General features: G+C 39.1%; 1 protein-coding gene across 3 annotated transcripts in view; it reads left to right on the top strand.

Annotated features, from left to right (window-relative positions):
- BICC1 (BicC family RNA binding protein 1) overlaps positions 1–27,220 on the top strand; it is a 300,346-nt gene that overhangs the window by 82,657 nt on the left and 190,469 nt on the right. For all 3 annotated transcript variants that reach the window (XM_059900587.1, XM_059900588.1, XM_059900586.1), the window contains exon 2: positions 17,128–17,174. In XM_059900587.1, the coding sequence (XP_059756570.1) occupies positions 17,128–17,174 (47 nt within the window). The remainder of the gene's footprint in view (positions 1–17,127; positions 17,175–27,220) is intronic.

Consider the following 27,220-nt stretch of genomic DNA (forward strand, 5'->3'; position numbering starts at 1 on the left):
GTTATATTATCTTTCCTCCTTTATTTTACATACGTATGTCCTCTTGTTCTCCTTTCTGGGAGATTTAAAAAATTTTCCGAATTTTGGATACTGTTGTGTTATTTTTGTTTTATTTTTAGTTTACAGGATTTTTTCTTGTTCGCTAAATATTTTTCTTTTAAAAATAGTATCCCATTTTTTGGAATGCATAGTTTTTCTTCTCATTATGATAATACTGCGGGTTTAAAAAAATTCCCCTTCTCCTTCCTCTATCTTCCCCTGTTCCCTACCCTGTCCTTCCTTACTGTCACCTCCTTCTTCATCTTTCTCCTCCTCCCCCCATCCTCCTCCCCCCATCCTCCTCCTGCCCTGTTCTCCTTTCCTCCTCCCTTCCTCTCCCCTTTTCCCTCTCCTCCTCTTCTTTTCCCTTCTTCTCCTTCCCCTTCATCTCCTCTTCCCCCTCCTCCTTCTGTCATTTTGTTTTGCTCTTGTTCATATTTTAGAGTGAGGCACTAAAACATTTTGCATTGGTGGGATTTGTTGACTGGTGGACCTTGCCAACAAGGGAATGACCTTGTACGCTGATACATTTCAAGGTAAATAACTGCTCTGTGGCCGTCTTATCACAGTGCAGTCCCCACCACGTAGAGCAGTACCTCAGCTGACGTCCTGAATTAGAATATCATGCATTAGAACCACACATGTGGAGCACCTAGGAGGAAATTCTAACCCTAAGTAGGAACAGTTTTCATGGCAGTGAATGGTCCTTGAGTAAGTCTGAGTCACGGACAGTATAGAAAGGAGAAGAGGCGGGGCTTCCCTGGTGGCGCAGTGGTTGAGAGTCTGCCTGCTAATGCAGGGGACATGGGTTCAAGCCCTGGTCTGGGAAGATCCCACATGCCACGGAGCAACTGGGCCCGTGAGCCACAATTACTGAGCTTGCGCGTCTGGAGCCTGTGCTCCACAACAAGAGAGGCCACGATAGTGAGAGGCCTGCGCACTGTGATGAAGAGTGGCCCCTGCTTGCCGCAACTAGAGAAAGCCCTCGCACAGAAACGAAGACCCAACCAGCCAAAAATAAATAAATAAATAGAATTAAAAAAAAAAAAGAAGCCTTCCTGAACTCAAATAGCCCAGAGTTCTTAAAAAAAAAAAAAAGAAAGGAGAAGAGGCATAGATATGCACTATTTAGATCATTTACTGAAAAAAAGAACATGTGAAAAAGAAACACCCTTACCAGTATTGCTCAACTAAGGGTCTTGGCATTAATGGGTGGGAAACTTCTTTACCGAGCTGGATTGTTTGTGACTACCCTGGATGGGTGCTAAATGTCTGCACCACTGCCGCACCCTGTGACGACAGAAAACACCCACATATTTCCGAACGCGCCTCTGCGGAGTGGTGCTTCCTCAGGAGCATTGCTGTGAGCCGACTTAAGGAATTCCTGCCCCCAGTCACTGGAGAGCTCCCTTCCTCTCCGCTGTGCTGCACCTACAGCTCCTTTTAGGAAGAGGGGCTATTTTAAGTGCTCTGAGGCACATAAAAGGGAAACTAAAGTTTCTGACAGACAGACGTGGGTAATCACAGCGTTCTCCCTGCCCAGATTTTACTTTGCACATCTCCCCATGTCTCAGTCCTTCCCCATGTTAAACAGTCAGCACGGAAGCTCCCTACCGTGTCCATACTTTGAATTCCTGTTACCTGTGACTCCTGTATGACGTTCAACCTTTCAGAGTCTTGTCATGTTAAATTACTAACTTCAAAGAACTTGCAGGTAAGGCCGTTAAGTTCTTTGAGGTCAAAGTTGCACGCTTCCATTTATTAAATTCTTACAGAGTGCCTATTTGCGTTTTTGGAGGTGAAAATAGAGCCTTTGGGAGGCTCAGTCACTTGGAGTTATACTGCTGGTCAGTGACAAACCTCGAGGTGAACCTAGTTTTCCCTGACTCCACAACTTTGATCTCCTCTTTATATGCCTCAGGTGCTAAATAAGTATTGTTTAAATGAATCAATAAATGAGTCTTTCAGCGTTAAGATGAATTGGAGTAGCCCTGATGAAAGGAAGCACATCTTTGCCCCCTCCCACCCCTGCACCCATTTTGGTGGAGGAGAATAGCAAACAGATTGCCCTGTATCCGATTTCTGCACATAACCTGAACTTTAAACATGCCTGGAACACATTTGGTTCTGATTTAAAACAAGTTGGCTTGCTCCATTGCCATGTTATTACAAACACAAAAGAAATATAAACTTCATTCTGTTAAATAACCATCCACATAAACTCTTAAATAGTTTTGGGTTGGGCCAAAGCTGGATATTAAGGAAATGGTTATTAATGTTACATATTTTATTCAAACTAATTCCTTAACCCTCCCAGCACCTCCACAAACACCAGGCAACCTTTTTCTTCTTCCCTCAAAATGTTCCCAGGGGTTTAAGACAGATACAGCTTGGATTTCAAGCTGCTGACTCCTTCTCTTTGGAAGTATTCCTTGTTTTCGGTCCTTCGGACCTGTCACTATGCTGTCTACTTGAATCTTTGCAGCCCTCTTTGGGTAGTAGCAAAGTTATTATTCCCTATAGTAACACAGTGACATGGAAATGTAATGCGAACCACCGTGTAATTTAAAATTTTACAACCACACGAGAAAGAAACAAAACAGGTGAGGTTAATTTTAATATAGTTTTCTTTAATCCAATATATGAAAATGGTATCATTTCAACATATAATCAAAAATTATTAATGAGGTTTTACTTTCTTTTGTACTGTCTTTGAAATCCACTGTGTTTATTCTTTCAGCACATCTGGTTCAGAGCAGCCATATTTCAAGCACTCAGTAGCCACAGCAGCCAATGGTTATCATTTTAGACAGCACAGCTCAATGGCAAGACCCATATAAGCTATATAAAGGCCATGAACATCCTTTAGCTTTTCATAAAGCTAGAAGAGTATTGCTTTAGAAAAAAAAAAACAAAACTAATATTATGTAAATACTCCAAAGTTGTCAAATAGCGTTTGTGACCACAGGCCAAACTAAATGGTGCTTCAGAGGTTGCTTATGTATGAAGAAATAGGGTGTGAACACAAGACATTTGACATGACCAAAGTTTCTGTTAATCAGTTGGACTCAAAGTCCATTGATGTATGTCAGGGTCATTAGCCCACAAGGAAGTCTTCATTGCAGGCCAATAAATTTGAAGTCTGAATAAACCCTTAGCCAGAGTTGCTTGAAGAGTTCAAGTTAGCTTGACACAATGAATAATGTAATTTTGATGTTCTCAGATTTTGGTGAATATTTGTTTTCTTATGTTTGACAGCAACAGATGCTTTCTGAAACTATATAGCCTGTAGATTACAGAACGCTGGCCTTTGCTCCAGGCTCCTGCTGTGCCCTGAGTGTGGCAGGGCCACCACCAGCTTAGATTGTCCCCAGCACTGGAATATTAGCAGAGGTTTATTGCCCTGAGAGATTTAACGTGGAAAAAAAAATCCCCTGAAATCTGAATTTTGAGACGTGTAGTCTGGCTAGGACTTAATTGTTAGAGTTAGCAGGTATAAACTTTAAAGAGGCAGCAGTGGCCCCCATTGTTAGAAGAGATCAGGACTCCTCTCCTCACCCCCATCATTATCTATGTCATTTCTATTAGTTCTGTTGAAAATTTGATGGGAAATTGAAAAAAAAAAAAAAAAAAAAAAAGCCTCAGTGGATGTCTTGGATTTTTGGTGTAAGTGGCCCATGCTCTTAGCTCAAATTATCATAGATAATCCATCTCTTTTCTTTCAAACTCTTAGCCATTGAGCCCTTTTAGAATGTGGTAAATCTAAATATAACATAGAAATATAATAGGTGTTATCCTTTTTATTTCATGTTTTATTTGATGTGACCTTTCGGTAAAAACAGCCTTCTTTTAATGTATAATTTATGTATAATGAGAACTATATAGTAAAAATTTTCTCCTTTTGATTCATGCATTTTAGAGGGCATCTCTTTCTGTCTTTTGGCTAGCTATTAAATTTGACTCACCTCTGTGACTCACAGAGGTTTTCCAAATATTGGATTGTTTAGTGTTTTCAGCTATGAAGTCTTCTCTTTCTTTCTCTCTTTCTCTCTCTCTGTTTCTTTCTTTCTTTCTTGGCATTCCATCCACTTGTTAAATTTAATTTTTATCGGAGTAGAGTTGATTTACAATGTTATGTTAGTCTCAGGTGTACAGCACAGTGAATCAGCCATACATATACATATACATATACATATACATATACATATACATATACATATACATATACACAGTATCCATCCTTTTCCAGACTCCCCCCACCCCATATAGGCCATCACAAGGCACCAAGTAGAGTTCCCTGTGCTATGCAGTAGTAGGTCCCCATCAGCCATCCATTCTATATATAGTAGTGTGTACACGCCAATCCCAATCTCCCAGTTTATCCCTCCCCGCCCCTCTACCCCCTGGTAACCATAAGTTTGCTTTCCACATCCATAACTCTATCCGCTGTGAAATTTCTTACTGTAGGTGTTAAGTTGTTAAAACTTCTTTACTCAGTGTTAGTTGCACATAATCAGAATTTCAATCTAGTTAGTGCTAGGTTGATTAAGGCATATGATGTTCAACGCTGAGCATGACTTTATGGACTGTTACCTGTCTCTGCTATTACATTAGTGATTTGTCTCCTTTGGTAGCTTATGTCTACATTTGACCTTTAGACTTTTGCCAGATTGCCTTACACTGTGGGCTGAAAATGAGGCTGTGACAAACCAGTAATGGTAAAAACTTGGTTCACTCTCAAATAGGCAGAAGTATTTCAAATGATTTTAACTGATTTTTTTCCTAATTGGAGGCTATTAAAAGCTATTTATTCAAACTATTTAAAGACATTCTGAAAAATGCAGGGCTTCCCTGGTGGCGCAGTGGTTGAGCATCCGCCTGCCAATGCAGGGGACACAGGTTCGAGCCCTGGTCTGGGAAGATCCCACATGCCGCGGAGCAGCTAAGCCCGTGCGCCACAACTACTGAGCCTGCACTCTAGAGCCCACAAGCCACAACTACTGAGCACATGTGCCACAACTACTGAAACCCGTGCACCACAACTACTGAGCCTGCGCTCTAGAGCTCGCGAGTCACAACTACTGAGCCTGCGTGCCCCGACTACTGAAGCCCACGCACCTAGAGCCTGTGCTCTGTAACGAGAAGCCACAGCAGTGAGAAGCCCGCACACTGCAATGAAGAGTAGCCCCCGCTTGCTGCAACTAGAGAAAGCCCACGTGCAGCAACGAAGACCCAAAGCAGCCAAAAACAAAACAAACAAACAAATAAATAAATGAAAAATGCAAAGGAGGAAGCCATAAATGACCCAATAATTCAACCACTCAAATAACACTTGTTCATATTTTGTTTATCCTTTAAGTCTTTTTTTCCCCGAACATATACCTTATATGTATATGCACACATGATACTTCAATACAGAATTGATCATTTTGTACATCTTGTTTTATAGCCCCCTCAAATATACACAATTTATTGCATTTTTGAACATGGGAATTTTTTTAACTGCAAAAATAAAACAGTATTTAAGGAAAAAAGAAGATGAGGAAAACCATCCTTAAATATCCAGCCACTGTAAAGATAAATTTAATTTTTGTCTGTTTCTTGATTTTTCTCTGTAGGCGTACATGATTTTTTATTTTTCAGGGTGAGTGAATTTGATTTTGTTCTCAGTTGACTCTGGGAAGCAGGTAGGGAGTTTTAGGAATGGTGAGGTCTGAACATCTTCCCAATTACTGTGATAAACAACCTTCAAATGACACTATTTACTATTGGAGTTTAAACTGGAGATGTTCTTCAGTTGGCTACAGTATTTAAATGTTTTTAACTGAGAATTGAAGAAACTTTATAAATTGACTTAATGTCCACTATTTCTTCAATCAATTCTCAGAGCTTTGCATGCCAGTCTAGAGTGTTAGATATGATTGCTGAACATAAAAAGTTCTCTGGGAGTATATAGAAACTGCATGTTCTACATCTTTTGCTGATTCTTCCTTCAGTAGACTTGTAGGGAAGTTTTCTGAAAACAGTAATATACAAATAAAATATATGGTAAAGCTCTTTTAGCATATGGATTACATTGATACAATAAGTGAATGTTTTGAAAAGTTGTTAGTAAAATATTTTTGCAGGAGAATCAGACTAGCTAAATGGTTACATTTATCTTTCAGGTGAACTTAAGGTGCAGCAACCTTCTTAGTTGCAAATGTGCTACAGTTGGGTTGTGTGAAAAAAAAAAAAAAGGGAGGAACGCCCTGAATCTTCACAGATTTTTTTTTTTTTAGATTTTTATTTTTATTTTTATTTTTTTTTAGTTATTTCTGAGATATACATTTTAAAGTAATAACTAGAATTATGACATAACATTATATCAGAACATATAAGGTTTTTAGAAATTTCATGTAATGTCTGAAACATTTGTATTAACATATTTCCATACAAATAACCCAAAGAAAGTTTAGTATTAGTTGTTTTTGTTTGTTTGTTTGTTTTTTTATACTGCAGGTTCTTATTAGTCATCAATTTTATACATATCAGTGTATACATGTCAATCCCAGTCGCCCAGTTCAGCACACCACCATCCCCACCCCACTGCGGTTTTCCCCCCTTGGTGTCCATACGTTTGTTCTCTACATCTGTGTCTCAACTTCTGCCCTGCAAACTGGCTCATCTGTACCATTTTTCTAGGTTCCACATATATGCGTTAATATGCGATATTTGTTTTTCTCTTTCTGACTTACTTCACTCTGTATGACAGTCTCTAAATCCATCCACGTCTCAACAAATGACTCAATTTCATTCCTTTTTATGGCTGCGTAATATTCCACTGTATATACGTACCACATTTTCTTTATCCATTCGTCTGTCGATGGGCATTTAGGTTGCTTCCATGACCTGGCTATTGTAAATAGTGCTGCAGTGAACATTGGGGTGCATGTGTCTTTTTGAATTATGCTTTTCTCTGGGTATATGCCCAGTAGAGGGATTGCTGGATCATATGGTAATTCTATTTTTAGTTTTTTAAGGAACCTCCATACTGTTCTCCATACTGGCTGTATCAATTTACATTCCAACCAACAGTGTGAGAGGGTTCCCTTTTCTCCACACCCTCTCCAGCATTTGTTGTTTGTAGATTTTCTGATGATGCCCATTCTAACTGGTGTGAGGTGATACCTCATTGTAGTTTTGATTTGCATTTCTCTAATAATTAGTGATGTTGAGCAGCTTTTCATGTGCTTCTTGGCCATCTGTATGTCTTCTTTGGAGAAATGTCTATTTAGGTCTTCTGTCCATTTTTGGATTGGGTTGTTTGTTTCTTTAATATTGAGCTGCATGAGCTGTTTATATATTTTGGAGATTAATCCTTTGTCCGTTGATTCGTTTGCAAATATTTTCTCCCATTCTGAGGGTTGTCTTTTCATCTTGTTTATGGTTTCCTTTGCTGTGCAAAAGCTTTGGAGTTTCATTAGGTCCCATTTGTTTATTTTTGTTTTTATTTCCATTACTCTAGGAGGTGGATCAAAAAAGATCTTGCTGTGATTTATGTCAAAGAGTGTTCTTCCTATGTTTTCCTCTAAGAGTTTTATAGTGTCCGGTCTTATATTTAGGTCTCGAATCCATTTTGAGTTTATTTTTGTGTGTGGTGTTAGGGAGTGTTCTAATTTCATTCTTTTACATGTAGCTGTCCAGTTTTCCCAGCACCACTTATTGAAGAGACTGTCTTTTCTCCATTGTATATCTTTGCCTCCTTTGTCATAGATTAGTTGACCATAGGTGCGTGGGTTTATCTCTGGGCTTTCTATCTTGTTCCATTGATCTATGTTTCTGTTTTTGTGCCAGTACCATATTGTCTTGATTACTGTAGCTTTGTAGTATAGTCTGAAGTCAGGGAGTCTGATTCCTCCAGCTCCTTTTTTTTCCCTCAGGACTGCTTTGGCTATTAGGGGTCTTTTGTGTCTCCATACAAATTTTAAGATGATTTTTTCTAGTTCCGTAAAAAATGCCATTGGTAATTTGATAGGGATTGCATTGAATCTGTAGATTGCTTTGGGTAGTATAGTCATTTTCACAATGTTGATTCTTCCAATCCAAGAACATGGTATATCTCTCCATCTGTTGGTATCATCTTTAATTTTTTTCATCAGTGTCTTATAGTTTTCTGCATACAGGTCTTTTGTCTCCCTAGGTAGGTTTATTCCTCGGTATTTTATTCTTTTTGTTGCAGTGGTAAATGGGAGTGTTTCCTTAATTTCTCTTTCAGATTTTTCATCATTAGTGTATAGGAATGCAAGAGATTTCTGTGCATTAATTTTGTATCCTGCAACTTTACCAAATTCATTGATTAGCTCTAGTAGTTTTCTGGTGCCATTTTTAGGATTCTCTATGTATAGTATCATGTCATCTGCAAACAGTGACGGTTTTACTTCTTCTTTTCCAATTTGTATTCCTTTTATTTCTTTTTCTTCTCTGATTGCCGTGGGTGGGACTTCCCAGACTATGTTGAATAATAGTGGTGCGAGTGGACATCCTTGTCTCATTCCTGATCTTAGAGGAAATGCTTTCAGTTTTTCACCATTGAGAATGATGTTTGCTGTGGGTTTGTTGTATATGGCCTTTATTATGTTGAGGTAGGTTCCCTCTATGCCCACTTTCTGGAGAGTTTTTATCATAAATGGGTGTTGAATTTTGTCAAAAGCTTTTTCTGCATCTATGGAGATGATCATACGGTTTTTCTTCTTCACTTTATTAATATGCTGTATCACATTGATTGATTTGCGTATATTGAAGAATCCTTGCATCCCTGGGATAAATCCCACTTGATCGTGGTGTATGATCCTTTTAATGTGTTGTTGGATTCTGTTTGCTAGTATTTTGTTGAGGATTTTTGCATCTATATTCATCAGTGATACTGGTCTGTAATTTTCTTTTTTTGTAGTAACTTTGTCTGGTTTTGGTATCAGGGTGATGGTGGCCTCATAGAATGAGTTTGGGAGTGTTCCTTCCTCTGCAATTTTTTGGAAGAGTTTGAGAAGGATGGGTGTTAGCTTTTCTCTAAATGTTTGATAGAATTCACCTGTGAAGCCATCTGGTCCTGGACTTTTGTTTGTTGGAAGATTTTTAATCACAGTTTCAATTTCATTACTTGTGATGGGTCTGTTCATATTTTCTATTTCTTCCTGGTTCAGTCTTGGAAGGTTATACCTTTCTAAGAATTTGTCCATTTCTTCCAGGTTGTCCATTTTATTGGCATAGAGTTGCTTGTAGTAGTCTCTTAGGATGCTTTGCATTTCTGCGGTGTCTGTTGTAACGTCGCATTTTTCATTTCTAATTTTATTGATTTGAGTCCTGTCCCTCTTTTTCTTGATGAGTCTGGCTAATGGTTTATCAATTTTGTTTATCTTCTCAAAGAACCAGCTTTTAGTTTTATTGATCTTTGCTGTTGTTTTCTTTGTTTCTATTTCATTTATTTCTGCTCTGATTTTTATGATTTCTTTCCTTCTGCTAACTTTGGGTTTTGTTTGTTCTTCTTTCTCTAGTTCCTTTAGGTGTAAGGTTAGATTGTTTACTTGAGATTTTTCTTGTTTCTTGAGGTAGGCTTGTATAGCTATAAACTTCCCTCTTAGAACTGCTTTTGCTGCATCCCATAGGTTTTGGATCATCGTGTTTTCATTGTCATTTGTCTCTAGGTATTTTTTGACTTCCTCTTTGATTTCTTCAGTGATCTCTTGGTTATTTAGTAAGGTATTGTTTAACCTCCATGTGTTTGTGCTTTTCACGTTTTTTCCCCTATAATTCATTTCTAATCTCATAGCGTTGTGGTTAGAAAAGATGCTTGATATGATTTCAATTTTCTTAAATTTACTGAGGCTTGATTTGTGACCCAAGATGTGATCTATCCTGGAGAATGTTCCATGCGCACTTGAGAAAAAAGTGTAATCTGCTGTTTTTGGATGGAATGTCCTATAAATATCAGTTAAATCCATCTGGTCTGTTGTGTCATTTAAAGCTTGTGTTTCCTTATTTATTTTCATTTTGGATGATCTGTCCATTGGTGTAATGAGGTGTTAAAGTCCCCCACTATTATAGTGTTATTGTCAATTTCCTCTTTTATAGCTGTTAGCAGTTGCCTTATGTATTGAGGTGCTCCTATGTTGGGTGCATATATATTTATAATTGTTATATCTTCTTCTTGGATTGATCCGTTGATCATTATGTTGTGTCCTTCCTTGTCTCTTGTAACATTCTTTATTTTAAAGTGTATTTTATCGGATATGAGTATAGCTACTCCAGCTTTCTTTTGATTTCCATTTACATGGAATATCTTTTTCCATCCCCTCACTTTCAGTCTGTATGTGTCCCTAGGTCTGAAGTGGGTCTCTTGTAGACAGCATATATGTGGGTCTTGTTTTTGTATCCAGCAAGCCTGTGTCTTTTGGTTGGAGCATTTAATCCATTCACATTTAAGGTAATTATCAATATGTATGTTCCTATGACCATTTTCTTAATTGTTTTAGGTCTGTTTTTGTAGGTCCTTTTCTTCTCTTGTGTTTCCCACTTAGAGAAGTTCCTTTAGCATTTGTTGTCGAGCTGGTTTGGTGGTGCTGAATTCTCTTAGCTTTTGCTTGTCTGTAAAGCTTTTGATTTCTCCATCGAATCTGAATGAGATCCTTGCTGGGTAGAGTAATGTTGGTTGTAGGTTCTTCCCTTTCATCACTTTAAGTATGTCATGCCACTCCCTTCTGCCTTGTAGAGTTTCTGCTGAGAAGTCAGCTGTTAACCTTATGAGAGTTCCCTTGTATGTTATTTGTCATTTTTCCCTTGCTGCTTTCAATAATTTTTCTTTGTCTTTAATTTTTGCCAATTTGATTACTATGTGTCTCGGCGTGTTTCTCCTTGGGTTTATCCTGTATGGGACTCTCTGCGCTTCCTGGACTTGGGTGGCTATTTCCTTTCCCATGTTAGGGAATTTTTCGACGATAATCTTTTCAAATATTTTCTCTGTTCCTTTCTCTCTCTCATCTCTTTCTGGGACCCCTATAGTGCGAATGTTGTTGCGTTTAATGTTGTCCCAGAGGTCTCTTAGGCTGTTTTCATTTCTTTTCATTCTTTTTTCTTTAGTCTGTTCCACAGCAGTGAATTCCACCATTCTGTCTTCCAAGTCACTTATCCATTCTTCTGCCTCAGTTATTCTGCTATTGATTCCTTCTGGTGTATTTTTCATTTCAGTTGTTGTATTGTTCATCTCTGTTTGTTTGTTCTTTAATTCTTCCAGGTCTTTGTTAAACATTTCTTGCATCTTCTTGATCTTTGCCTCCATTCTTTTTCTGAGGTCCTGGATCATCTTCACTATCATTATTCTGAATTCTTTTTCTGGAAGGTTTCCTGTCTCCACTTCATTTAGTTGTTTTTCTGGGGTTTTATCTTGTTCCTTCATCTGGTACATAGCCCTCTGCCTTTTCATCTTGTCTATCTTTTTGTGAATGTGGTTTTTGTTCCACAGGCTGCAGGATTGTAGTTCTTCTTGCTTCTGCTGTCTGCCCTCTCCTGTTCTCTTTTTATTAGGTCTCCTTCAAAATCATTTCATCTGATTGAATCCTGGGTGGTCTTCCTGTTCCTCTCCTGCTCTCCAGATCTGTGCTGTCCAAAATGTTGGCCGCAAGTCACCTGTGCACCTGCTGGTCTTGGAGGGTCTCCTGGGGAGGCAGGGGGCAGCTTTTTTCTTTCCTCAGTGCTTCCTCTAGTTTCACTTGCTCATAGGGTGCCACGTGCAGAGGCCTCACCTCCAGTGCTTCAGACCAGAGTTCCTCTTGCGAAATGGCTGCACCCGACACTGCAGTTCAAGATGGCCTCTTCACAGATTTGAAGAATTATTTCTCAATTAGTTTTTGTAATTTGAATTTGGTTTTTTTCTTGCTCATATTCCACAAGGGTGAAAAAAACCCATTGCTTTTCAAAGGAATGTTTAAAGATATTCTATACTATATTTTAAATATGAAATACATAGTTCTTGTGTTTTTAGATTTGGCTGTGTAAAGAAAGCATCAGATGTTATGGAAAAGCATTTCAGAATGAATTTAAATAAGTTTCCATTTGCCCTGTGAAGAACTGAAAATCGAGCTTTTTTCCCCCATCTTTAATTCAGTAATTAACTAGACTTTCCCTGTAGTTTGGGGGACTGTAATAGTTTACACCTGTTTCAACTTTTGCTGTTTTTTTTGGCCGTGGGTTTTGCCATCCCGTATTTCTTATGAAGCAAAAATATGAAATAAAATAGGGCAAAGCATTGGAGAAATTATAATAACCATAAAAAATGAATTGTTCAGCTTAAAATATGAAATGCTTTACCTGCACATGAAGCCATGTTTCAGTAGTATTGAAGTAATTTATTCCTGGAGTTCTGTGTCATGAAAATAAAGACAGTTGCTTTCATTGGCAGGAATAATCCAGGGTTTTTACAATCAAACGATTAACTTTTGGAACATCAGGCAGAAGTCATATTGTAAAGACAGTTAGTAAAAGCCTACTAAATCGTTATGTGTGTGTTTATGTTACTGTGAGTAAAAAAGATGAGGGTGTATCAGTGTATAAGAATGTGTGAAGGCTCGATAGAACTGTTCTACCACAGAATACAATCAGACTTCAAAGGTCAGGGCACGCCATGACATCAAGTATGGGTTGGCTCATTCCACAGGTGATGTTTCCCCCTCTAAACATAATAAAAAGAAAATCATTGGGTCAAGAAATTACCATACCTCCTATTTTTTCTTGCAATCCAACTCTCAAATGGTCTCCCTGGAAGCACCCTTTCTTCTTTAGTCCTAACAGTAGCTACCCAGCTCTAGTGTGTTGGGTTAAGAGTAAAATGACTAGCTCTTTAGTGCGTTGTCCAGAATAAGAATAGCTAAATTAAATTTCTAATACGTTTAATTTGGATAGAGTTGTGACTGTGGAAAGATCTTAGGGAAAGTTGTTTCTAGAACCGAATTTTAATTCTGTCTTGATCTCACTCGTTGGGTGGCTTTGAATATATGGGCCAAGGTTGTAAGTTGAATGAAGGTCTGTATTGCCTATTTTGAGTCACCAGCATGGGACTTAAATATTTGTGGAATGAAAGTGAACTTCTCTTTCTTTTCTGGGTCTGCAGAATGAACATCTTATATGCCTAAGTTTATACTGAGAAAGAAATACTCCGCAAACCTCCTCCCTCCCAGTCTCTCACTTCTTCAAGAGGAGTTGATATTTTAATACTGAGGAATTTAGAGTTAAGTTTGAGAATGGAACTCTCAAATTTGAGCTCAGGAGGATCCCTCTTGGGGCGGGGAGAGAATACTTTTGGTGAAATGTTGCTCTCCCTTTATTGGCTTCTGTGGCCTTGACAGCTTTGTTTGGGTGGAGTCAGTAAAAGCTGTGCAGGAGACCCAGCAACCTGGGAATGAGGTAAGCATGCTCCCAGCAAGGACTGATGGCAGACTCACCATGGTTTGCACTGGAGACAGTGACTACCCAAGAGTCCAACCAGAGGCTTTTACCAGGTCCTTGTGGGCTTGGGAAATGGACATGTCTCAGGATTTAGGGGAAAATCAGGCTCAGATTTGGAGTTTCTTGTGTGTAAACATTTGGAATGAAAAAAGCCAGAGATTTTTGGTGTCAACGAGTGTGCCATCTCTGGCTCCCTCCCTCCTGTTCCCCCTCAAATCATAAGGTTGCTAAAGGTACAGGTTTCTGGTTAAGTTTTAGATGTTTTTCTGGGAACATAATTATAATTTGGGTCTAACTAAGGAAGTTCCCCCCCTTTTGTTCATCCAGGGATTGAAAGGCCATTCTATGAAGTCTGTTTAGCTGGACTTGGCATGAAGGGGCATTTCAAGGTTGTGACATAATGCGTTTGTCATGAGAAAAATAAGTGTCTAAAGGAAGTTTCTGTAATAAAACGTTAATTGTATCATGAAATTTAAACTGCTGAATTTTAATTTGTGAAGAGGTTCCCTGTTGGTGAAAGGGGTGTTTATCTGCCTTGCTTGATAGGCCTTTGAAAATATGTTTGATTCTAAAATTTCTTTTAAAAGAAGAGTTCCCTCGATGTCACTAGAATTTTTTTTCCAATCTTTGTGCCCTAGTATGCAGTTTTCATTGCCAAGCAATTGTGTCATCGAGCAGGGGTGCCTTTAAGCTATTTTTGGCTTTAGAGATAAAGCCAGCCCAAGAGGTAGCTGAGTTGAAGTGCCCCCAAGGCATTTGTGTCATTAGGTTAGGGTGCCAACCTTTTATCTTCCTGGCCCCTCTGGCTAGGACCAACCAAGTTTGCCAGTTTATTTAGAAAGAGTGAGCTTTGCTTATTTTGTTGTTGTTCAAAATTGCTTTTTATGTTCTTTCAAAAGCTTTACTTTTGGTATATTTCCTAGTTGGAGTGAAAATCATAATTTGTAGAGTTAACTACAAAGAATCTATTTGTGGAAGTGTGTGACTCAAAGGCTCACATCGGTTTCTGTGCTTAGTTCATGCTGTTGATGATGTGGTATTTGTGCAGAAAGTAAAGTTAAAATGGTATTGGTGGGCTTCCCTGGTGGCGCAGTGGTTGAGAGTCTGCCTGCTAATGCAGGGGACACGGGTTCGAGCCCTGGTCTGGGAGGATCCCACATGCCGCGGAGCGGCTGGGCCCGTGAGCCACGATTACTGAGCCTGCGCGTCTGGGGCCTGTGCTCTGCAACAAGAGAGGCCGTGACAATGAGAGGCCCGCGCACCGCGATGAGGAGTGGCCTCCGCTTGCTGCGGCTGGAGGGAGCCCTCGCACAGAAGCGAAGACCCAACACAGCCATAAATAAATTAATTAATAATAAAAAAAAAAAAGTGGGACTCCTGATATTCATCCCACTTTAAAAAAAAAATGGTATTGGAATTGTGTGTTAGTTTCCTTTTGCTGCTGTAACAAATCACAAGTATAGTGGCTTACAACAACATAAATTTATTATCTTACTGTTCTGGAGGTGAGAAATCAGAAATGTGTTTCATTGGGCTATACCAAGGTGTTGGCAGGGCTGCACTTCCCCCGAAGACTCTACGGGAGAATCCATTTCCTTGCCTTGGCCAGCTTTTGGAGGGCGCCTGTATTTCTTGGCTTGTGACCCCTTTTTCCACCTTCAAAGCCAGCAGTGTAGCATCTCTGTATCTTTCTCTGCTCTGACCCTCTCCTTTTACCGTCACATGTCCTTCTTTCTCCCTCTTCTTCTGTTGTCACATTGCCTTCTTGGACTCTGACCTTCATGCTCCCCTCTTAAAAGGGCCCCTTGTGATTACAGTGGGTCCACCTGAATAATTCAGGATACACTTCCCACCTCAAGACCCTTAATTTAATCACACCTGCAAAATGCCTTCTGCATATGTAAGGTAATATATTCACAGGTTCCAGGGATTAGAACATGACATCTTTGAGGGGCTGTTTAGCTGCCACATATTAGAATACAGTTTTTAATTTATTATTTCTTTCTAGCTCTTGTTTTTATACATTTCCCCAAACTCTCTTTGGAAATCACAGAAACATGTACTCTGCTCTGTTTTTTTATTTTTTATTTTTTAAAATTTTTATTTATTTATTTACTTATGGCTGTGTTGGGTCTTCGTTTCTGTGCGAGGGCTTTCTCTAGTTGCGGCAGGTGGGGGCCACCCTTCATCGTGGTGCGCGGGCCTCTCACTATCGCGGCCTCTCTTGTTGCGGAGCACAGGCTCCAGACGCGCAGGCTCAGCAATTGTGGCTCACGGGCCTAGTTGCTCCGCGGCATGTGGGATCCTCCCAGACCAGGGCTCAAACCCACGTCCCCTGCATCGGCAGGCAGACTCTGAACCACTGCGCCACCAGGGAAGCCCTCTGCTCTGTTTTGTAAATGAAAACATGTCAGTAAAATACACATTTTTACAAAATTATAGAAGATATCTTACCTTTAACTGTGAAATTAAAGTTGGTGACAAAAGAATTTAGACGTTAATACTTACTACTTTTTGAGGGCAGAGAGGATTTCTTTGAATTTTGAATTCTCTACTTAACGGAATGATCTGCCACACTTATTGGGTCTTTAATAATTTTAGCAAGTGCCCTTGTTACCCGCCCCCCCCACACGCACACACTCACACTCGTGCGCCTACAGGTAGGCCCCTTGACGGTATTACCCACTAGGTGTTTGGGGTACCACAGTGTTCCGGATTTCAGTTTCCAGAAGTTCTTGTTCCTGCTCGTTTCTCTGTCTTGGGCAGGGAGGGAACTCGTCCACACTGTGCCTGAATCTGAGACCTGGTGTTTGCCTTCTGAAAGGTGCAATTTGATGCTATTGCAAGCAAGATGCCATTAGCTCTTTGTTCCTCTCTCTCCACAGATTAAAAAGAAAATGTTCACAGAACCGTAAAACTTTTGCGCGTAAAGAACTGGGCTTGTCCTTTATTTATAGGCTACCATTCAGATATGAAAATGATTGTTCAAATGCAATGACCTTGAAATTAATCTCAGGTGAAATTTTGTTGTCTGGGACCTTCACCGTGGCTTTTTAACTCTCTTGTTGTTTTGTCTCTCTCGTTGTAAATGTGAATAAAGGAGTGAGTTAAAGTGTAGTGTGTGATGCCAGCTGAAATCCAAGTAGATTATACAGTCATTGCAAAGCATAAAACTGAAATTGCTCTGAGTAGGCCTTGTCAGATGAGCCATCACTTGAAAAGGCAACCTCACGCCTGGGACTGATTACAGACAAGAGGTGCTCACAGCACTACAGCTGATTCTACTGGTAGTTGCATTTGTTCATGTATGTAGTTCCTTGACTATGAGAAGACAAGATTACTTTCATCTATGTGTGAAGATAGAGACTTGTGAGGCTTTCAGACAGAAAAAGGAGTGTGAAGTTATCTAAAGATGTCTGATTGATTGGATTAGTATTTTATTCTGTATCCATTTTGCGTTACAGATGAGGCCTATCGACAGGCACTGAGCTTTGGGGGAGCAAGGCTGGTATCTTGTTGACCTTTGTATTCTCATACCTGATACTCGAGAGTTTTTTAAATACATAGATTGAAAAACGAAACTATTTTAAATGTATACATTTTTATTTACAGCTGCTGCTGAAGGAAAAGGCAAAAGTGGGGAAGACTTTTTTCAGAAGGTAAGTCACTTTTTACTCGTGCCTTGGCGATAATTAAGGAGAAATGTACCTGTCTCAGCAGCTACACTGGAAGCCCCTGAAAGCGCCCCTTCCATAGGAAGGAGAGTAGGTTTTGATAAGATAGCTGGAGACGCTTGGGGCAAGGAAAGGGTGGTAGGCTGTTTGGGATGTAACCATTCAAAGGGGGCTCCTTCTGGGCAAATTTAATGAAGTTTTCCCTTGGAGGCAAGGAGGCAGTGAGGACTGCCAGATCTGCGGCCCAGATGATCTTCTTTACGCCTGTTTCCTCCTTCCCCAAACACATACCTGGCCTAGGGGGCTGGAGAGAAGGAGTCCCTCACAGCTTCTTCATTTCTGGTAAGCATGACCATGGGGGAGGTAATAAAATTGGCAAAAGGTGCACCGTTAGACCTGCTTGCTCACGACTGGTAACCATGTCCATTCTGTCCCCCGGCTGCCCTCCGGAAGTTCTGACCTTCAGTGAAGCCAGCCTGGCCAGTCATAGAGGGAAATAGGAGTGGAACTGATGGAAAATGATTTGAGATAGTGGGGAGAGCAGTTGTTTAATTCTGGTTAGCTCTATTTTAAAATAAGTGTTTTATGTAAGGGAAGATGTCTGTCTTTTCAAAGAAATTGACTCGAGTTCCTGTTCTTCTTTCTTTTGTTCAGTTGAATTTACTATATTTGTGTGTTTGTTGTTGGTTTCCAGAAGGCATGTGTGTAGGAAGAAATACACAGTTTGTCCCAGAGTGAAATACAGCAGCGACTACGGATGAGGTTAAATATCACTGTAGAGGGTCATCAAACTTTTGGAAAACACCTGTGTGACCAGATGTGGCTTTTACAGTCCTCCTCATTCTCTTGCCTTCTGTGTGATCGGTGTGTTTTTTTTTTTTTTTTTTTTTTTTTGGTCAACTTCATCATTCATCTGCATTCTCTTCCAAGGATATTGAAAGCGAATATTTTCAGAGCTGATACTGGCATTGCCATTTCTTCATTCTGAAAATATTTGTTTACCACCTGCTGTGTTGTGCAACACACTGGAAAGACCAAAATGAGCAAGGCGTAGTCCCTGCCCTAAAGGAATTAGTCTGGTGTTTGATGATAAAGCCGCATAAATAGCAGGAAAGTCTGGGCCGTACAGGATTAAGCACTTGACTGGCACTTGAGGAGATTAAAAAGGACTTGTTGAGGTCTTTAGAAGAGTAGGAATTAGCCAAGTGGAGGTAGGCTTGGGTGGGTGGGGAGGGCATTCTAGGTGAAGAAACAGAATGGAAAAAGGCTCAGATGTGGAAGAATTCATGCAGCATTCATACTTCAAACATTTGGCCGGCATATGACATCGGAGAGTTCATAGTGCAAGGTGAGGTGTACTATCCTATATGATGAGGTACCTTCTTTGTTTGGGCGGCCTTTCTTAAAGGGATTTAAATTTTCAAAATTTAAAAGTGCTGTGCTGGCCAAATAGCATGTGCCAGACCACAGTTTTCCACCCCTGCTTTTTAGGCTCATGCTGTTGAAGTTTATGTACTGTGTCTGAATCCGCCTTCCTTGGCATTGTCTGACGTTGGTTCATGTCCAACTTGTACTCAATACTTGGGCAATTCAGAATACTCTGCTTTTAGCTGGGGCAGGCTTGCCACAAGGGGAAGAAAAGAGAAGACAAATAGCAGATTTGCCTTGGGTTGGCTGTGGTGGTACAAATAGACGCAGTCTGTGGAAGGATTTTTTTTTCTTTTTTTTCTTTTTTTGAGTTCTTCTTTAACTTGCAAAGCGATGTAAAAAGCAGCCTGTTGAGCTTTGTGTGACTCAGACATTTTAAAACCTGAATCGAAACACAGTGTATGTGGTCATAAAGGACCTTCATTCTTAGAAGATTTGCTAATATTTATCACTCTTTGCAGAGCCATATATACATTCCAGCAGTTTAAATGGAAACACATGTTTGAATCCAGGAACATGTGTGCATCCCACAAACTGTGCGTTGGAATCATAGATTACATTCTTGGTCACAGGTTAATGAAGTCTCTGAGTAACTAAATGGAGTACTTTTTAATATCCTCATTTTCTTCTTTTGTTCAATAAAGTATCTTCCTGATTGACAAGTGTCAATATAAGATTTGGATACTTACCCTGCAGCTTACTAAAAGGCAAGCATCCCAAATTTCGGAAAAGTAATTTTCAGTGTTTTGACCGGACAGAAGTAGACATTATGGTCTGTCTCCGGTAGAATGAAGGAGCGGAGAAGTATTGAATTCTCCTCCAGGAACTTTCTTCTAGTCACACATCTTCCATTAAAATTAATGGCATTTTGGGAAACATTTGGGAACAAAAAATAAACCACATTGCTGGTCATTAGCATGTTTGAAAAATGCTTTTCTTCTCCCAGGGAAATGCAAATATGAAGTTTCTATATGCTTATTGTTAGAATATATTTTGGTTTTTTACTCTGGGGTGTGTATCACAAACCAAAATTAGAACCTCTCTTTGAGCTGAGTTTAAAATTTGACTATCCTGACTTTAAAAATATCTAAGTCTGGAAGGATACCTCCTGGATTCATACTGGCTCTCCCTAAGGAGAGGATTGGAAGAGGAGGATGAGACTTGTGTATGTTACTTTGGTTTTTTTGGACCATCAAAATATATGTAAAATCATAACAATATGATTATAGTTACTATTTTCATTAGTAATTTTTGAAATTAAAAAATAAAAGAAAACTTTAAATATCTTTAAGAGTAAGAATGGGTAGATTTCTACAAAGGGTTGAAATTGTAGTTTAACAACTACTGGGATCACCAAATGTATTGTCTCAAATTTGGAGCTATAATTTGCAGTTGTTCAGTTTACTGTACACTTAGACTTTTGCCAGGAGTCACAGTTATTGTTTGTTTCAGAGATCTCCCTGGTTTTCTGTATACTGTTTTACTGTATGTGTTTAAAATGTTTTATTTACACTGATATTCTATTAGGGTAAAAGTCTAACCTGTTACAGCAGATAATGCCAACAATATCTTGCCTTAAAGAACAGTTCTTTAAAATTAGAAGCATCTTAAAAGTGCGAAAATAGGGGAATGGTTGAATAAATTTTGGTGTATTCACATCATGAAATTATATGCAATGTTTAAAAAAAACTAAGTAAATCTTTACCCATTGACACAGAAAGATACTTGCAATGTATTGCTGAATCAAAAAGCAAACATATAAATAGTATGATTTCTGTTTTGCAAAATACATATAAAAACAAGATAAAATATAGGTCTGAAATGGTACACATTTCAGATACATAAAACCATCAACAGAGAGCACACCTTTTTATTTTGTCCTTTCCACATAGTACAATCTTTAAGTAAGTGTGTACATCTTTTGTAAAATTTTTAATGAAACAATAACAAAAAGGAAAAAAAAAAGAACAGTTCTTTATTTTACTTTCATGTAACATTCTAAGGAGAGTATTCCCGCTTGGTGGGTGGCATTGTCCCATGCTGTCAGTGAGAGACCCAGATTCCTTCTAAGACAGAGCCCTGCTGTTCCTTAAGGCACGATCTCATCTGTATGGTTAAAACTGGGTCATCACCATGGCCAGATGGGAGCTGGTGAGAAGGAGGGAGTGTGCCGTGGTCTTAAGGCGGCAGGTCAGGTCTGGGTCTGGCATGTGTCACTTGTTCTCACATTCTCCTGGAGAAAATTCCTTTATGTGGCCTTATGTAACTGCAGTCATAGGGGTGGGAGGAGGAGCATCTGGAGGAAATACTGATTTTGCAAACGCTATTTACCAAAAGACAGATTAAAGAAAAATGAATGTGGTCGGAGGGTAACATCTCTGTGTGTTAAGGCTTTGAAACGTTTTGTATTATCCTTTGGGGCTGCTCTAAAAATTTGTACCACAAGTTGAGTGGCTTCCACACTAAAAATGGGTTGTCTCACCTTTCTGGAGGCTAGAAGTCCAGGATCAAGGTGTGGACAGGGTTGGTTCCTTCCTAGGGCTGTGCGAGACAATCTGGTCCATGCCCCTCTCCTGGCTCCTGGAGGTTTGCTTGCCGTCTTTGGTGTTCCTGGCTTGTAGAAGCGTCGTCCCCATCTCTGCCTTCTTCACATGGTGTTCTCCTTGTGTGTGTCTTGCTGTGTCGAAACATCCTCTTTTTATAAGGACACCAGTCCTATTGGATTAGGGCTCACTCTAATGATTTCATCTCTCTAATTACAACTGCAGTGACCCCGTTTCCAAGTAAGGTCGCATTTGAGGTACTGGTGGTTAGGATTTCAACATATGAATTCTGGGGGACACAATTCAACTACTAATACCTTTTAATGGAGGAAATAAAGTTTGTAGAACATTTACTATAATTAGAAAAATTTGGTAGAATTGTTGTGTTATCATGTTTTGATACTCAATTTGATCTATAGATTTTAACTTCCTAATCATTTGTACTAAGTCGTTTTCTTTCCTTATAGCAAGTCATTTTTAAGTTGTCTATAACAAATATATAATTAACATGCAAGAAAGAAAAAAAACATCCACTTAGTCATCCCACCTTTGAAGGAGAACTACTATTTATACACCCTTAGTCCTTTTTTCTATCTATATTAAAAATGTAAAGTGCTTTTTAATATTCTCTGATTGGCTGATGAGATTACAAATTAGACTCTTTGTATTGGGTACATCCCAAATGTTTTTCTATGTTGAAATTTGCAAGTTCTCCAGTAATTGTACTTTTTATTCTTTGGCTCTAACTATATTTACAAAAGGAGGGAATGGATACAACTATTGCTGTTCTCTCTAGTTCTTTGTCCACTTCTCATGGAACTTTAATTGAAACACATGGAAATGGTCTGCCAGGAGTTTTACAGTTCTTTGGCCAGTTGTTCATGGCTTACTCACTGTCTGTCCTGTTTCCTTTAATCACTTCTTTTTTTCTTTCTCTTGTGAAATGACTACTTTTTTTCTTTCTCTTGTGAAATGACTACTTTTTTTCTTTCTCTTGTGAAATGACTATGGCAAGATCTTGGAGGGGAAAATGTGTTACAGTGTATTAGGTGGGGATGAGTAAAGTGATTGTATTACAAATGTGATTCATCAAAGCAAAATGCTTTAGGAATCTCGAATCCCAATGGCTGAAGAAGAGAAAATCCATTCGGCATCATAATTGATGAAAGCCAAGTTTTCCATTACATTGGGTTATATACGTTGTTTCACCACAAAGTACACATCACATATTTTAAAGTAGAGATATTTTATACCCTTAAAATGTGTCAGTTTAGAAAAGTGACCTTTGAACTATGGTTTTTCAGAAGGGCTTATCACTAAGACTAATATAAATAAGAAACTGTTCGATGGTTTATGTGGTATATTTTTATTACCCTCAAGCTCATCTTGTTAGGCAAATAGATTTGTCATTTTGAGACTGGAAGGTAGCAAGTGTTGTCTTCTGGGATAAATTGCTTGGAGGAATATCTGTCTCCCTTTGTACCTCGAAATGAGTGCATTAGTTGGTCTTAGATGGGGACCACTTGAATCTTTTTATTGGAGGGGGGGAGGCAGAAATCTCTAAGTATAATTGCTTCTACTTCCTCCACTGACCATTATTTTGTATAGGTTGAATAGGTCATAGTCCTCTGGTCATAGAAATAAGTTTTGATTTAATTATTTAAAAGTGAATTCACTTCATTATAGCCCATGATATACTTTCTCTAGCACTGAGTCTTTATGCTTAAACATTTAAAATCAAATTTGATTTAAGTGAAATTAGGATATTTAAGGTTTTAATCTCAGTATGTGTTTCAATAGGTAATATATTCACGTGGTTCACAATTCAGACATTCCAAGAGGACGTGTATATACAGTGAAGAGTATTTGACGTCACAGTTCTGAAGATGGGCTGAGGAGGCTGCAGAATGAGTGTTGATTTTGATTCCAGACTTAAATGTTGTCACCACTGGATGTCATCACAAATGGACAGTTAGGCCTTAAAGTCAACATTCAGGGACCCTGAGTTCTTATTTCTGATGACAGCGTTATGGACTTGAGCATAAGTTTCATTGAGAGAGTCTGTGATCACTGTTTTCTCCTACAACTGTCTAAATAGGGGTAACTGGCACGTACAAGACTTAGAAAAAATGGACAACCCCCCAAACAGGTTATTCTGGTCATCTCTTAATTAATTAATTATATTTATTTTTAAAAATTAATTTTTTTTAAAGAGCTCCTGACTTATTTATTTATTTATTTAATTTTTTTTTTTGCTGTGTTAGGTCTTTGTTTCTATGCGAGGGCTTTCTCTAGTTGTGGCAAGTGGGGGCCACTCTTCATTGCGGTGCGCGGGCCCCTCACTGTCGTGGCTTCACTTGTTGTGGGGCACAGGCTCCAGATGCGCAGGCTCAGTAGTTGTGGCTCATGGGCCTAGTCACTCCGCGGCATGTGGGATCTTCCCAGACCAGGGCTTGAACCCATGTCCCCTGCATTGGCAGGCAGATTCTCAACCACTGCGCCACCAGGGAATCCCAAAAATTAATTTTTATTGGAGTAGAGTTGATTTACAGTGTTGTGTTAGTTTCTACTGTACAGCAAAGTGAATCAGTTATACAGATACATATATCCGCTCTTTTTTAGATTCTTTTCTCATATGGTCATCTTTCAGAAAGTTGTTAAGGGTAAGAATCTGTCCTGTTTTTATATCTTCTGATTTGCGCTCTGTCTTCCATCAGAGTCGAGCAGATAAGGATTAGTGAGAAAAGATTAAGAAAAAGACTGTCTTAAGTGATTTGCTCATTCTCTCTTTTTCTTTTCTAAGTTCTGTCTTTGTGTTGACTTGAATACGAGGAGCCTGGGTGTCAAGCTCATATTCTCGAGCATGTTGTACAGTCACCTGTTGAGTTTTGTCATCATATCAGGTACTTGGCTTTTCTTTCGGCAGTCATTTCACACAACTGCTTTATGAAAACCACATTTGCTGTTTTATTCCTCTTTCAGCATCTACGGAGGTAGGGGATGTCATTGGGGTTCCTTTAAACTGTGTGTTTGATGGCAGTGAATAAACCCTAATTGCTATTGTGATTTTTTAAAGTGAATAATAATAGTTAATTTAAATCAATACCCTGTGAAAGTTTAGTCATTACTGGTTAAAATGTCTCTTGAACCCAAACTCAAAGCATTGGATCATGTGGGAAATCACATTGAGTTTATGATTAGATTACTATGTAGGCCTTAAAAATCATGTAAACATTACTAGGGCAGAAATTATTCCAAAATGTTAAGTGTCTGTCTCAGTGATGAGATTATGGTTGATTTGTATTCTTTCTGTATACTTACTATGCAGTGAACCCTTATTATTTTTAAAACCAAGATTAATCATCACCACCACCTCATGGAGAGAAACAGATCGTAATGGCTAAAGTAGGTTGAGGTTGCCCATGAATGCATAAATTATTGCCAATTTGTAGAACATAAAGTATTTTGTTGAAAGAAGTGTAAAAGGTCATTTGGTTCTGCCACCCATGAAGTACGGAAGTTCCTTCTGTATCTTCTACAACAGGTATAAAGACAGTACAGGTCTCAGATGTATATACAAGGCAGATCATTTTTAGTCAGTGCTGATTTTCAGAAAGTTTCCCCCTTTCTTTTCATCCATGTGATCTTTTTGATTTGCCATTTGGAGGTATAAAAATTTTTTCGAAGATATTTTTTATAAAATCTGTATGTCTTCTTTTCTTCAGACTAAAGATATTTAGATTTTATTTATCATATAACTCAATTTTCAGATCCCTTACCATTCTATTCACTTTTAGGAGCAAGATTTTACATGTGGCAACAATATCTGGGTACAGTATTTTGGGTATAACCTGACGAGTACAGCTATAGTGAGGCCATGATATCCATGATACAGATGTGATCCAGAAGTAGCTAAAGATTATATAATTTTCAGGCACTGTTAATTGGTCACAGACGTGAAGAATTGGCTTTTTTTTTTTTTTTTTGGGCCATTCTTCATCCAACTGAAGAGGAATGTTTGGCTCCAACTGTCATTACTAGGTGTATAATATAAATTAAGGATACTAGAATCCTGACTGACAGGTTAAAGCCCACTTATAGATAGCTCACATGCTCTGTCACTCTGAACTCTTGACCTGACATTTGGCTTGGAGACCATGTGGCAGTTAAGGTGGCCAGAACATGAAAGTGTGGGAAGCATCCCTTTGAAGGAGTTCATCTGGTTCTGGGACTGTGTAGTCAGAACTCCTGCATGATTTTCTTTCTTCATTATGGACTTCACAGGGTTACCTGGGAAAAGGACTCAACCACAGCATGACAGCCCATAAAATGACGGGGTCAGTGCAGTGCCTTTTAATGTGACTCCAGTGAATACTGTGACATTTAGTAAAGAGCTTTAAGCTTGACTGCTTTAAAATGGGTTTACAGAAGAATTAGTACATTTAAAAATTGGGGGTGGTGGTCATGTCCTTTTCTTCTAGACAAGGATCTGAATGGTCTTCGATAGATTTTTTTTTTTTTTCCCAGGGTCAGAGACCTAGTTGGTGGCAGCCAGGACTTGAGGAGTGCTTTTCTGACTTTGTTTGACTGTTGTTCATAAAATATAAATCATTTTCTGTAAATCGGTGATTATCATGCCGTCTTGGGGGGACTGTGCTCCTATAGTGAGAAAAGTTCTGTCTAAAGCTGTTAAGTTTTGCTGAGTAGGACTCTGAATTAGAGTCATTGTGGTGCATTAGAGGGACAGCCAAAGGGCTGAAGCAAATTAATACAGTAAAACAAATGGTATGGATTTTGTAGTCTTTTATATTTTGTTTAAACAGTCACATTTCAAAATCATATTAAGGTTGGTTGGTCTGATATTTCACTATTTTATTTTATCCAGGAGAGTTATAATAGTGGCTTATGGTCATCTCATGAATCAATCCTTTCTTTAATTTAGGAACTCTTGCTGTTTTTTAAAGAACAGCCTTTTGCTTGATGGCGTTTAAAATTTTGCATTTTATTTAGACAAAATAGATTGCTTTAGAAATTGTACTTTGGCTAATTCAACTCTTACCTTTTGTCTCTGAGTAATACCTTTAAATTTATGGACTTTGGCATTTATGTGATTATATGCCTGCCTTTCCACATACCCTCCCATGAGAAAAGGAGAGGAGCCAGGTGTGTTTTGCATCACCTGTTTCGCTGCTCTTCCAGCCGCAGCTGACAGGCCTAGATGTGGCACCAGACCCAATGAGGGACCTTCTGTAGACACTGGCCACGACCTGTGTGACGGGCTCTGAGAACTCACTGAGCGAGACTTGTCTCTAACAAATCGGGGAAACTAAGACCTAGAGTGGTAGTGGGGACGCGCAGGGAAAGGTCGTGGTGTCGGGTGGGGTCGGGGAGAAGCTGGGGGTGACTGTGTGGGCCACGGGAAAATGCTGGGGTCACAGGGGGAAGCGGCTGTGAGTCAGCAGAAGAAACCCATCCACAGAAGGGAACATGGAACAACAACAACCACCAAAAAAAAAAAAAAAGAGAGAGCGAGAGAGAGAGAGAGAGAGAGCGAGAGAAAGAGAGAGAGAGAGTAATGCCTCTTGGGGGAGCTGGCACAGTTTGTGATGCTTCTCAAGTTCGGCTCAGTAGGTGCTTTTGCAAACTTCTTCCCTTCTCTTGATGTGCTTGAGAAACTTCGGTGTCTGTGGGTAGAATAGTTGAACCCCTCGATGAGTATCTCAAATTAAGTTGTATCGTTAAAGGAGCAGTGCTCCCTAGATAAGACCTAAGACATTCTCCCCAAACGGGTCATTAAAATATGTATACAGCAGCACATATATATATATGAATTCTGTTCAGAGAGAATGTTCATCATATACTGGTACAGTATATTTTCATGTTTTACAACACATACCACAGTGTATTGTAAAACATGAAAATATACCATACCAGTATATGATTAACACTCTTACTGAATAAAATTCATATATATGTGTGTATATATATGTGTTTGTATATATACATATATGTATGTTGTGTGTGTGTGTGTGTGTGTGTGTGTGTGTGTGTATGAATAGT

Source organism: Balaenoptera ricei, chromosome 16 (genome assembly GCF_028023285.1).
Source record: "Balaenoptera ricei isolate mBalRic1 chromosome 16, mBalRic1.hap2, whole genome shotgun sequence".
NCBI classification, from domain to species: Eukaryota; Metazoa; Chordata; class Mammalia; order Artiodactyla; family Balaenopteridae; genus Balaenoptera; species Balaenoptera ricei.